The 12,099-nt window shown below is 42.3% G+C and overlaps 1 protein-coding gene across 1 annotated transcript in view; it reads left to right on the forward strand.

The window, feature by feature from the left end:
- DYNC1H1 (dynein cytoplasmic 1 heavy chain 1) overlaps nucleotides 1-10,350 on the forward strand; it is a 30,885-nt gene extending 20,535 nt beyond the window's left edge. The window contains exons 52-77 of the mRNA XM_072116200.1: nucleotides 1,383-1,500; nucleotides 1,632-1,847; nucleotides 1,959-2,171; nucleotides 2,255-2,382; nucleotides 2,486-2,639; nucleotides 2,722-2,868; nucleotides 2,944-3,094; nucleotides 3,209-3,462; nucleotides 3,555-3,689; nucleotides 4,206-4,300; nucleotides 4,852-5,026; nucleotides 5,104-5,179; nucleotides 5,491-5,651; nucleotides 5,743-5,854; nucleotides 5,961-6,021; nucleotides 6,294-6,417; nucleotides 6,506-6,619; nucleotides 6,704-6,874; nucleotides 7,038-7,255; nucleotides 7,367-7,470; nucleotides 8,274-8,485; nucleotides 8,568-8,721; nucleotides 9,001-9,143; nucleotides 9,265-9,433; nucleotides 9,586-9,713; nucleotides 9,944-10,350. Coding sequence (XP_071972301.1) covers nucleotides 1,383-1,500; nucleotides 1,632-1,847; nucleotides 1,959-2,171; nucleotides 2,255-2,382; nucleotides 2,486-2,639; nucleotides 2,722-2,868; nucleotides 2,944-3,094; nucleotides 3,209-3,462; nucleotides 3,555-3,689; nucleotides 4,206-4,300; nucleotides 4,852-5,026; nucleotides 5,104-5,179; nucleotides 5,491-5,651; nucleotides 5,743-5,854; nucleotides 5,961-6,021; nucleotides 6,294-6,417; nucleotides 6,506-6,619; nucleotides 6,704-6,874; nucleotides 7,038-7,255; nucleotides 7,367-7,470; nucleotides 8,274-8,485; nucleotides 8,568-8,721; nucleotides 9,001-9,143; nucleotides 9,265-9,433; nucleotides 9,586-9,713; nucleotides 9,944-10,072 — 3,862 coding nt within the window. The 3' untranslated portion in view covers nucleotides 10,073-10,350. The remainder of the gene's footprint in view (nucleotides 1-1,382; nucleotides 1,501-1,631; nucleotides 1,848-1,958; nucleotides 2,172-2,254; nucleotides 2,383-2,485; nucleotides 2,640-2,721; nucleotides 2,869-2,943; nucleotides 3,095-3,208; nucleotides 3,463-3,554; nucleotides 3,690-4,205; nucleotides 4,301-4,851; nucleotides 5,027-5,103; nucleotides 5,180-5,490; nucleotides 5,652-5,742; nucleotides 5,855-5,960; nucleotides 6,022-6,293; nucleotides 6,418-6,505; nucleotides 6,620-6,703; nucleotides 6,875-7,037; nucleotides 7,256-7,366; nucleotides 7,471-8,273; nucleotides 8,486-8,567; nucleotides 8,722-9,000; nucleotides 9,144-9,264; nucleotides 9,434-9,585; nucleotides 9,714-9,943) is intronic.
- Nucleotides 10,351-12,099: the final 1,749 nt, after the last annotated feature.

Raw genomic sequence — 12,099 nt, forward strand, 5'->3', positions numbered from 1 at the left:
AGTGCGATTTTGATTTGGTCTCAAGCCTATTATTTTCTTCCCTGAACTCAAATTTCTTTGGTCCTTTCACAGCGGCAGTTATTACTACTAACCCTGCATGAGCGTTAATCCTGTTTTCACCCTCCTAATAGCGATGAGCTCTATAAAGAGGCAGCACCTTGTTGAAGTAAAAGCTATGGGCAACCCTCCTGCTGCAGTAAAAATGGCCCTAGAGTCTATCTGTCTCCTTCTGGGAGAAGAGACGACTGACTGGAAAAAGATCAGAACAGTTTTTCTCAGGGATAATTTCATCAGCAACATTATCAACCTAAACCCAGAAGATCTAAGGTATTTTCCTTGTGTCCTCTGTCCTGCTGCCGGAGAGCAGTAACCCACTTGCTCTTTAAAGCTCCAGCTTCCCCGTTTCCACCTGTCAACTACTACAGTAAGCGCCAACGCCTCTGTTCTCCATCCCTTTTACCTCTGTAAACACCATGTATTCATTATTGCATTGCCCTCTGTATTGCATATTCCCCCCTTTCTCTATCATCGTTTATATAGAGAGCAGACCTAACTCCTCAGTCCTTCAGATAAGTAAAGTACCTTACAGATCAGTCATAGGCCTTAGACCCCAAGCTTCATGTCTACAGAATGGTCAGGCTTTGTCTACCCTACCTGCTGGTACCGATTCTGGACATGGTCCATCAACCTATAGTCCTGGTAAATATGCATTTCCAGGCCTTTATCTGTATTAAAGGAGATCTACCATCAAATAAAGAATGATAAACCAGTGTCACTTACTCATAGATCTTTATATTTGTTATCCATGGCTGCCACCTTTCTAAAATCAACTTTAAAATTATGCTTATGAGCCTGCAGTGCTCTGGGGAGATGCTTCCAGAGCCCCTCAGTGATGTAGACATGTTCTGCTCATTGTAACAGCCTGTGAATATACAGCACTGAGGGGCTTTGGTACCGCCCCCAGAGCCTTTCAGGCTCATTAACATAATTTTAAAAGTTGTTTTTAGAAGGAAGGAGGCTATGGATAACAAATAGCATAAAGTGAATCTATGATATCAGTATCTATGAATCGGCGTCCCTGGTTTATCATGCTTGAATTTTATGGAAGATTTCCTTTAAGAACTATATCTATTGTGGTCAGACTTCCTACATGATCAACCAAAAGGATATTTATGACATTGGTAAATCTATGCTACCTATTTGGACCCCTTTTTACTGTCATTCTCGTTCTGGCTCCCCTTTACAGAGCCCATATTGGTAGCGTCTAGTAATGGCTGCAGGAAGAATTGAAGTCCTTAAACAACAATTAGAAAGTTGCATCTCAAAGTAGATGTCAGATACTATGTATTCTGTGTCTGATCTCTGGTTTTCTGTTCCGCTAGTGACGCTATCCGGGAGAAAATGAAGAAGAATTATTTATCCAATCCAAGTTACAATTACGAGATTGTTAACAGAGCTTCCCTGGCATGCGGACCTATGGTGAAATGGGCAATTGCGCAGGTAACTTGCAAGAGATCATTTAGCTTTTTAACTTGGACTGAGTAGAAAGTGGTGCCTCCATTTTTCATCAGTTTTTTTTTTTTTCCTATCTTCATAAATTATTTTTTAACCTCAGTTTTTACATTAAACAGCTGAACTATGCTGATATGCTCAAACGTGTGGAGCCCCTAAGAAATGAGCTGCAGAAACTAGAGGATGATGCTAAAGACAACCAGCAAAAAGCCAATGAGGTAGAACAAATGATCAGAGACCTGGAGGCCAGCATTGCCCGCTATAAGGAAGAGTATGCAGTGCTCATCTCAGAAGCACAGGCTATCAAGGCTGACCTGGCAGCTGTGGAAGCAAAGGTAAAATAACTGGGGCCATCACCACTGGATGTCTGGGTACCCTGGGAGGATTCATTCCTGCAGGATGCCCCTGATTTTACATTTTAAAACATCCAAGTATTGTCGTTGCAGGTGAACCGCAGTACAGCTCTTCTGAAGAGTTTGTCAGCTGAGAGAGATAGGTGGGAGAAAACCAGCGAAACCTTCAAGAACCAGATGTCCACAATCGCTGGTGACTGCTTATTATCTGCGGCTTTCATTGCCTATGCCGGTTACTTTGATCAGCAGATGCGGCAGAACTTGTTCACAACCTGGTCCCATCACTTGCAACAAGCCAATATCCAGGTACATTTCATTTCTCTTCTCTAGTGTGTTTTTTAATTTTTATTCTTGTTTGGTAACAAGAGTTTCAATCCCCTCCATTCTAGTTCCGCACAGATATTGCAAGGACAGAATACCTGTCTAATGCCGATGAAAGGCTGCGTTGGCAAGCCAGCTCCTTACCTGCGGATGACCTGTGTACAGAGAATGCCATCATGCTGAAACGCTTCAATAGGTAAGCACACAGCAATGTGTACAATCCCATGTATTTCAATGCCCTCAAACCACAGGTCCATTGTTTACAACCTGAAAATGTAACTTTTACTTGTGTTTTGCAGGTATCCCTTGATCATTGATCCATCCGGACAAGCCACTGAGTTCATAATGAATGAATACAAGGATCGAAAAATCACCCGCACAAGCTTCTTGGATGATGCCTTCAGAAAGAACTTGGAAAGTGCTCTTCGGTTTGGTAACCCACTTCTTGTCCAGGTAGGTTCCTAATAGATTGCCATGCATCAGGTCACTCTGGGGTCCACAGACTGTAAGTTAATGTTTTCTGTTCTCTTATTAGGATGTGGAAAGCTACGATCCAATCCTAAATCCAGTACTGAATCGTGAAGTCCGTAGGACTGGAGGAAGAGTGCTAATTACACTTGGTGATCAGGACATTGATTTGTCTCCATCCTTTGTCATCTTCCTTTCTACTAGAGATCCCACAGTATGTAATGTTCTCTCTGCTCCCTCTTGCTGTCTGCATTGACTTGCACAGCAGTAACCTTTTGATTTGTTTTAGGTGGAGTTCCCCCCAGATCTGTGCTCCCGAGTGACATTTGTCAATTTCACTGTGACTCGCAGTAGTCTGCAGAGCCAATGTCTGAATGAGGTCTTGAAGGCAGAAAGACCTGATGTCGATGAGAAACGATCTGATCTCCTTAAACTGCAGGGTATGTGTCTTTAGATGGTGTCTTCAGTCGTGTTATCTGCATGTGTTTCCTCACAATAGACACCACAGGCATATGTAGTCTACGAGCATAAACGTGCTTTCTATTCATATGTAGGTGAATTCCAGCTCCGTTTGCGACAACTGGAGAAGTCTCTCCTTCAGGCCCTCAATGAGGTTAAAGGTCGCATCCTGGATGATGATACCATCATTACAACACTGGAAAACCTGAAGAAAGAAGCTGCAGAGGTCACTCGTAAAGTGGAGGAAACTGACATTGTAATGCAGGAAGTGGAATCTGTGTCCCAGCAATATCTGCCCCTATCCACTGCTTGTAGCAGCATCTACTTCACAATGGAGTCCCTGAAACAAGTAATAGCTGAATGTCCAATTCTTAGATGTCAAAGTAACATGCACATTGTCAAAGTTATTCTGATGAATTTTCTATTTGCTGTTTTGCTCAGATTCACTTCCTATACCAATACTCGCTGCAGTTTTTCCTTGATATCTACCATACTGTGCTGTATGAGAATGCCAACCTCAAAAACACCACAGACCACACTCAGAGGCTCTCTGCTATCACCAAGGACCTGTTCCAGGTATGGTTCCTCAACTATGATATCTGTTGTGGAACAAATAAAAAGAGAAGGAAAGACAGTCCTTTTAGGTGGTATATAAAGTCTGTGCTCACAGCTGAAGGTCCAGGAGCTTGTATCCGTTTTGGGGTTCGACAATGGAGGAAGCCACAGCACCTGTGTAATTAGATACCAGAAATCTTTATTTTCATCCAGACATAAAAAAACACAATGTTTCAATTCATTTCAAATCTTTATGAACCATTGCTTGATATCAATGCTTGATAAATCGAAACGTAGTGTTTTTTTTTTTTTTTAATACCTGGGTGAAAAGATTTCTGGAATCTAATTACACGGGTGCTGTGGCTTCATCCATTGATATTATGCAACAAAGTATTAATACTACATGATCACCTCCCGCAGCTTGCCTTGGACATGCACTGCTCACTGAGGGATTTGCAACCCTGACAGTCTTTCTGATCTTGTATATGTGTATCCTTATTATTGTAGAATAGATTAAAACTTGTACTTCCTTCATAGGTGGCTTTTAACCGAGTGGCTCGGGGAATGCTGCATCAAGATCACATAACCTTTGCCATGCTGCTGGCTAGGATTAAACTGAAGGGGACTATTGGGTAAGTTTGGGGTTTGTTTTTGTAGATTCAGCAGGAAGATTCATTTCCAATCCCCTTACTCTCCATTTTTCTAACCTTTTAGTTGGAGTTTTTTGTATCATATCCTAGCATATTTGTAAACTGGTTAAGTTTAGTATAGAAGGTTACTGCGGACCATTTTATCACACCATTGTTATGCTCGTAGGTTATTTCGACTGTCCTTTGTAAGTAGGAGAATGCCATCCCTGTGTAGCCTTAGCATTCACACTTGTGACAATAAACCGCACATTAAAGATAGAGCCTAACTTGCTGATTTGTTGGAGTCTCAGTGATGAGACCCCCACAGATCACGAGAACAGTGTGTCCGAGGTAACGGCACGCATGTAAGGGTCTAATTTGATTGGTGGCAAAACCCTTTTAAATCATTAGGTTTGTCCCAATATCACAATATGTAGCTCTGCTTTGTAACATGGGGTTTGTGGCGGTGGGTGGATTTTTCGAATGCTTGTAAACCTCCCTCCAATGTTATTACATTACTGGGTTGATGTGTTCCTTGTCCTGGTTTTATGCAGAGAGCCAACATATGATAATGAGTTCCAGCACTTCCTTAGAGGAAAGGAAATTGTTCTTGGTTCTTCTTCTGTGCCCAAGATAAATGGCCTATCAGAGGAGCAGGTGGAGGCCATGATAAGACTCGCTAACCTACCTGCTTTCAGGGATGTCATGTCCAAGGTTGAGGCTGATGATGTAAGTGTCTTTTGTGTTATCAGTAATGGTGCTGAGGTACAATGGGTTCAGATCTTGATGGTCTTTTGTCTTTTCAGCAATTCTGCATCTGGCTGGAGAGCAGTTCTCCCGAACAGACTGTACCTTACATCTGGAATGAGGAGAAACCTGCAAGTGCGTAGTACTCATGAGAAAATGTGCAATTTTTTATCTTTTCTTTGTTAAATGGGAAATGGATGCAAAGCTTATTCAACTGAGGATGTGTCCTAGTTGTATCCAGTATTGACCAGAGGTTATTGATTTACTCCCATTATATTACACACATAATATGGCACAGGGACTGTGTAATACCCCTTGGGATTACATATCGCACATGTTGACAACCTAGGGTTGAGAACATCCTCAGTGATTCAATGATGGAATGATATTTAAAATGGTCAAAGAAAATTAGCATAATATTTTATTTTCCTGTGGTTTCTTCGTAGCACCAATTGGCCAAGCTGTCCATCGTCTGCTCCTAATCCAAGCCTTCCGTCCTGACCGTCTGCTGGCCATGGCACACATCTTTGTCTCTACCATCCTGGGAGACACCTTCATGTCCGTCATCGATCAGCCTTTGGATCTGGCTCACATTGTGGACACAGAGGTAACACATTTCATGAGTTGTAAATATTTGGCACTTGTATTTTAGGATTTACATATCAGATCTGAGATTGTTGGGTTTCCGTTCTCTACAGGTTAAACCAAACACTCCAGTGCTGATGTGCTCCGTCCCTGGGTATGATGCCAGCGGCCGTGTGGAGGATCTGGCAGCAGAACAGAACACTCAGATTACATCCATTGCTATAGGTTTGCACTGAATCCAGTTTATATTCATTTACTGGGGGATTATCTTTTTTGTAATGTTGAATATTTTATTTGTACAACACTAAATCGTGAACATTTACTTTTCCAGGTTCTGCTGAAGGTTTTAATCAAGCAGAAAAGGCCATTAATACAGCAGTGAGATCTGGAAGGTGAGGGCATTATAGGAAATACTCCACTTAAAGAATATATTAATATCATAAAGTAACTCCCTAGCATCCTAGAATGTTCGGTGTCATTGTCTTCTGCCTATGTAAGCCCTGCCTGCACATTGTGCCAAGATTTGTGCCGCTGCTTGCAGCTCAGGAAAAAAGGAAGATTTGTGCTGTGTGTAGCTTATGATCTATGTTGATTTTGGGAAGGACTGCACTTTCAGCTTTACTATACTGATCTACGGTACTAACCAGTGACTCCATTCATGCAGATGGGTGATGCTGAAGAACGTGCACCTGGCCCCCGCTTGGCTCATGCAGCTTGAGAAGAAACTCCATTCCCTGCAGCCACATGCTTGTTTCCGACTCTTCTTAACCATGGAAATTAATCCAAAGGTGAAGTAAAATATGGATGGTGGCTGCCTTAAATGGGATTTACAGGTCAGATCTTACGAATAATTGTATATGGTGTCCAATGTTTCAGGTACCAGTGAATCTGCTAAGAGCTGGTCGCATCTTTGTGTTTGAACCACCCCCTGGTGTGAAGGCCAACATGCTGCGGACATTCAGTAGCATCCCTGTGTCCAGGATCTGTAAGGTAAGAGGAGGGGGAGCTAATAAGTGACGAGGTAAATACATTTTCTGTATGGAGCATAACCCTAATATTTTCTTCTGTGTGTAGTCTCCAAATGAGCGTGCTCGCCTGTACTTCCTGCTGGCCTGGTTCCACGCAATTATCCAAGAACGTCTGCGTTACGCTCCCCTGGGTTGGTCTAAGAAATATGAATTTGGGGAATCCGATTTGAGGTCAGCATGTGACACTGTTGACACCTGGCTGGATGACACTGCAAAGGTAAGTGTCATAGGGACAGAAAGTTGCAATGCCATCTCTGTACTGTTTATGGGAAGTGGAAGAAAGGCAAACAAATGTAATTTGTATAATTGACTGTATTTAGCAGAACTTTTCCATGTAAAGGTTCAGGTTGGGAGATTCTAATGCCAGGTTCTTGTTTCAGGGTCGGCAGAACATTTCCCCGGACAAGATCCCATGGTCTGCTCTGAAGACCCTCATGGCACAGTCCATTTACGGAGGTCGAATTGATAATGAGTTTGATCAGCGTCTGCTCAACACATTCTTGGAGAGACTCTTTACTACATCAAGTTTTGATGGAGACTTTAAACTGGCCTGTAAGGTGGATGGACACAAGGATATTCAAATGCCAGATGGTATCAGGTACTGAAGCATGACATTGAGTCCATACTGTCCCCACACCTGCCCATAGTGGTTATTGTGAATGTGGCATATGGTGTGGAGCCGTTAAACTTATGACTTTCTTCTCTTTAGGCGAGATGAATTTGTTCAGTGGGTGGAGCTGCTGCCTGATACTCAGACGCCATCTTGGCTTGGGCTGCCAAACAACGCTGAGCGCGTTCTCCTTACTACTCAGGGTAACGTACACTCTGCTCCTTGGATCTCATTTCTTTCCAATAAGTCTAACATTGTTTTTTCTGAACTAAACTTCTGTCATCTTCAGCCGCAGCATTAACCCTTTTGTTCTCCTCACGTGTCATGTCTGGGGATGTGTGTGATTGATCTGGAGATCTTTATCTTCTCTCAACCACACACCTACCTGGACCTCCAGTCTGTTCTCATCCTTCAACATTCTTGTATTTTCCTTGTGTTTCTCTGAGCCATCAGCCTGCCATGAGTAACATGCCTTCATTGCTACTTTTACAATTTTAAGATCTTCAGTTTTTGGTTTTCATGAATATTTTTTTTTACCTCATTTAAACAAAAGCAAGTTGGTGATAATCGCATTAATTGCAGATACTAAAATACTGTTATAGAAAAAAACTTGAAACTTTTAACTTCTTTCTTCTGCCTGACAGCGCTATATTATAGTGTCCCCCTAGCTAGCTACTGCGCCATTCTTAAATATTTCACCCTAAAACTTAAGATGCAAGAACTACCCTTTAAGATATTTTCTTTAGTTTGGCCCCAAAAAAAGACTTAATTCAGATATGTCTTACCACATCTATAATTACTTTAAGATCCAGGTTTTCCTGGGATTCCATAGGATTCATTGGGGATCTATATTCAATTCTCCAAAATCGGCATCTTGCAGGTATCTGAATGAGGCCTCCGTCTGATGTAGTTGCCTTTTTGTTCTTTTGTTGCATTTCCTTCCCTCTTCTTTTGAGTTTACTTTACTTTGTTGCCCTGCGTTGTTTTATTTTTCCCTGTGGTTCAGGCATTGACATGATCAGTAAACTGCTGAAAATGCAAGTGCTGGAGGATGAGGATGACTTGGCTTATGCCGAGACTGAGAAGAAGCAGAGGAGAGATTCCACATCGGATGGACGTCCGGCATGGATGAGGACGCTACACACCACGGCCTGCAATTGGCTCAGCGTCATTCCCCAAGCTCTTAACCACCTGAAACGTACAGTGGAGAACATAAAGGTGAGGGGAAGCCATGACTGTTATGAGAACTGCATATTGTTCACTTGGAAATATAAACTAAACTTAAAAACTTTCATTCCAGGATCCTCTGTTCAGATTCTTTGAACGTGAAGTAAAAATGGGCGCCAAGCTACTGCAGGATGTGCGCCAAGATCTTACAGATGTCGTCCAGGTGTGTGAAGGAAAGAAAAAACAGACCAACTATCTGCGAACCCTGATCAATGAACTGGTGAAAGGTAGGCCTGACCTCACATCTCCCTGCCCCCACAGTATGGGGGGCTGGATGCAATAAATACGGGGTTTATTATCCTGAATGCAGTAACTGGGGAAGGTATAGCAACTAGAAACACCATTTTCTATCTCTGCATAAATATTGATGAGGGTGTACCACACTTTGGAGGGCTCAACTTGACTCTAGTGCTCCTTTATTATGTTCAGTCATTCTCCACTGGAGCCTTAATGTCACGCAGCATCTGTCCATTTTCCTAGCATAACCCGCTCTTTCTCAATCACAGGGATCCTGCCTCGTAGCTGGTCTCGATTTACGGTCCCTGCAGGGATGACTGTCATCCAGTGGGTTGCAGATTTTAGTGACCGCATTAAACAGCTTCAGAACATTTCCCAAGCTGCAGCTGCCAGCGGCGCCAAAGAGCTGAAGGTCTGACATGTTTTATGGAGTGTGACTCTATTTTTGCATCGTTAGATGAGGTGGTTAAATGTTTGCATATTGCGAGGGATAAAACTATAATATATCTTTTTTTTTTTTTTTTTCTCTACAGAACATCCACGTGTGGCTGGGCGGCCTGTTTGTCCCTGAAGCTTACATTACTGCCACCAGACAGTATGTGGCCCAAGCAAACAGCTGGTCCCTGGAGGAGCTGTGTCTTGAAGTGAGCGTAACCACCGTGCAGAATGCAGTGCTGGATGCCTATAGCTTTGGAATCACAGGTAATTGCTGAGGAATGATCCATCTTTTACTACCTTATAGCATACAGAGCTCCAGACGTGGCATAACTACACTTCCCAGTATGTTGTGACTGCCACGGGTGCTGTATAACATCAATTGAGTACTAAGAGATGATTGTATGATTGTTTTGTAGGTCTTAAGCTTCAAGGAGCCATGTGCACAAATAACAAGCTGTCCCTGTCTAATGCCATCTCCACTGCGCTGCCCCTGACACAACTGCGCTGGAGCAAGCAGACAAATGCTGAGAAGAAAGCCAATGTGGTAAGTTGTGGAGGGTTAGGAAGGTCCAGCCAAATGTTACCCCACCTTGTGTTGTAGTGGATTAGAACAGAAATGCCCAAATCTGCCTCGCTTCTAACTCTTGTCCATTGCTGATGAACTATTTGGGGATAAGGTTGTTCCAGTTGTAGTCATACTGCATGATCATTCCTTGTGATTATGGATGTGCAGCTTGTTGGACCATACATTGGTATTATGTTCTTTTCCCTCAGGTCACTCTGCCAGTCTACCTGAACTTTACAAGGTCTGACTTGATCTTCACCGTCGATTTTGAAATTGCCACCAAAGAAGATCCTCACAGCTTTTATGAGCGAGGGGTGGCAATCCTCAGCACTGAATAAGTAATTTACTTATTGCTTATTACTGTTTGTGTTAGTATTGTCATGTGAGTACATGAAGGATCCGAGGATGTGATATAGTGGGGACAGGCTCAGTGTTGTGAAGTTTAGAGGGAACCTAAAGAAGAAGAAGAAGAAAAAAAAAAGCAGGTAGAGGAAGGTGATTTTGTAAAGGTGATCGGTAGGTTTACATTCAGGAAGAGATTTGGAAGTGAAACTTTTAGATTTGTCTTATTTGTAACCCTCATTTTAATCCAGTAATAAATATGCATTACATTAAACATTGTGTCCTAATATTTGGGCAAAATCTGATTATTTTTGTGTGTGGAGTCTGAGGTTAAGGTGGCACATGGGTACACATCTTCCCCCACCTTAGAGGTGCGCTATGTTTCTGCATGCCAAACCTTATGTAGGTAGTGAAGGACAACTGCCCTGCAAAGAAAAGGGTCTCCTCCTGCTGTAAAACAGATAAATGGGATAGAAAAAAATCTCTGCACCATTAGTTATAGGGTTTCCAAGTTGTCCTTTATGCCCTAATAGGACAGGAAGGCCTGAATGCTGACCCTCTGCCCTTATTCAAGTGTTTTTCCTGTTTCTTCCATGGCAAGGAGTGAGGTGCAGTAAAATTTGTGAATATGGAGTCAAGACCAAGTGTTGGAAGAAGGGGAAACCTAGTTCCTGTATCTAGTCATCTTCCAGCTGTGTATTTACCTGGCCTCTATGCGCTCAGTCTTCTGTCTTCAGGTGATGCTGCCATTACTAACACCACAAAAGTTTATGGATACCAACCAGAAGATCCATCTAAACAATTTCTAGTTGGGGAAGCATTTTTGGGCAGATGTTGTTAGACCAAATTGTCTCCTGCCAACCTCAAACGGCTTTTGCGGCATTCCTGTTCAGCCAAAGCGCTCTATTTTTACTCCATTCCAGATAACCCGTTTGACAACTTAACGGAAATGGAACTTTAAGTTCTCACTGCTATTGTACTGCTTATTCGTCCCCTACTTTGTGGTCCAAAACCTTATTACACGAAGATCATGAGGCGGCCCAGCAACAGCTGGCCTAAGTTTTACTGCCAGCAGATTGAGGACACCTTTTGCACTCTGATGTAGTTATGTCACCCCTAGAGGAGCATAAGGATGGTAATGGATGTTTCCTCTAAATAAGAGATAGTGGTGGCCAGTAAAAGTTCCCGTAAGTGAGGTCCAATGCACACAAACGTGCGGTGACATGTCCTATGTTTCTCTGTACTACGGCGCCGGTCCTGAACGTATCCTCTCTCCTGCGCCTGGCTAGCATACATTCGTCTGCATAAGGGATCACAGTCTGAGGCCTCATACACATGTATGTATGAAAACTGCCGTATATTCGAGTACCATTCATTCATACTATTCATTACAATGGGCAATACGGCCATCCATATTAATGGCTGTACTGTGCAACATACGGTGAGTGAGACTTGATAAAGAACATGCTAATTAATAACATTTTTCATCCATATGTCATATTAATGGTATAAAATACGGTGGGCTGGCATGAGATGCTTACTAGAATGCTGACAGAATGCACCTCCCACTGGTTCTGGTCTCCCTGGATACTGTACATATTGTACTGTACAGTTGGTGCACAGCCGTATGCAGCCGTACGGAAATACTTGAGAAAATAGGACATACTATGTATATAAAATTATATATATATATATATATATATATATATATATATATATATATATATATATATATATATATTATATTTATTTATTATTAATATTAGTTTTACTATACAGCAAAATAAATGGATGGCGGTATTGCTACCTGTATGAAAACTGTACCATATGGCTACCATTCAGGTGTTTGCATACATTTGTGTGACAGAGGCTTAAGGCATCTGACATGCACACGACTGTATGTTTCCTGTTCTGTATATGCAGCTGTATTTTGGCCATAAATATAGGACGTTTTTCAAGCGTATGGCACTTTATCTGTACAAAATATGGTTGGCTGGTAAATGACGGCGGGCTGCCAGAATGC

Source organism: Engystomops pustulosus, chromosome 7 (genome assembly GCF_040894005.1).
Source record: "Engystomops pustulosus chromosome 7, aEngPut4.maternal, whole genome shotgun sequence".
NCBI classification, from domain to species: Eukaryota; Metazoa; Chordata; class Amphibia; order Anura; family Leptodactylidae; genus Engystomops; species Engystomops pustulosus.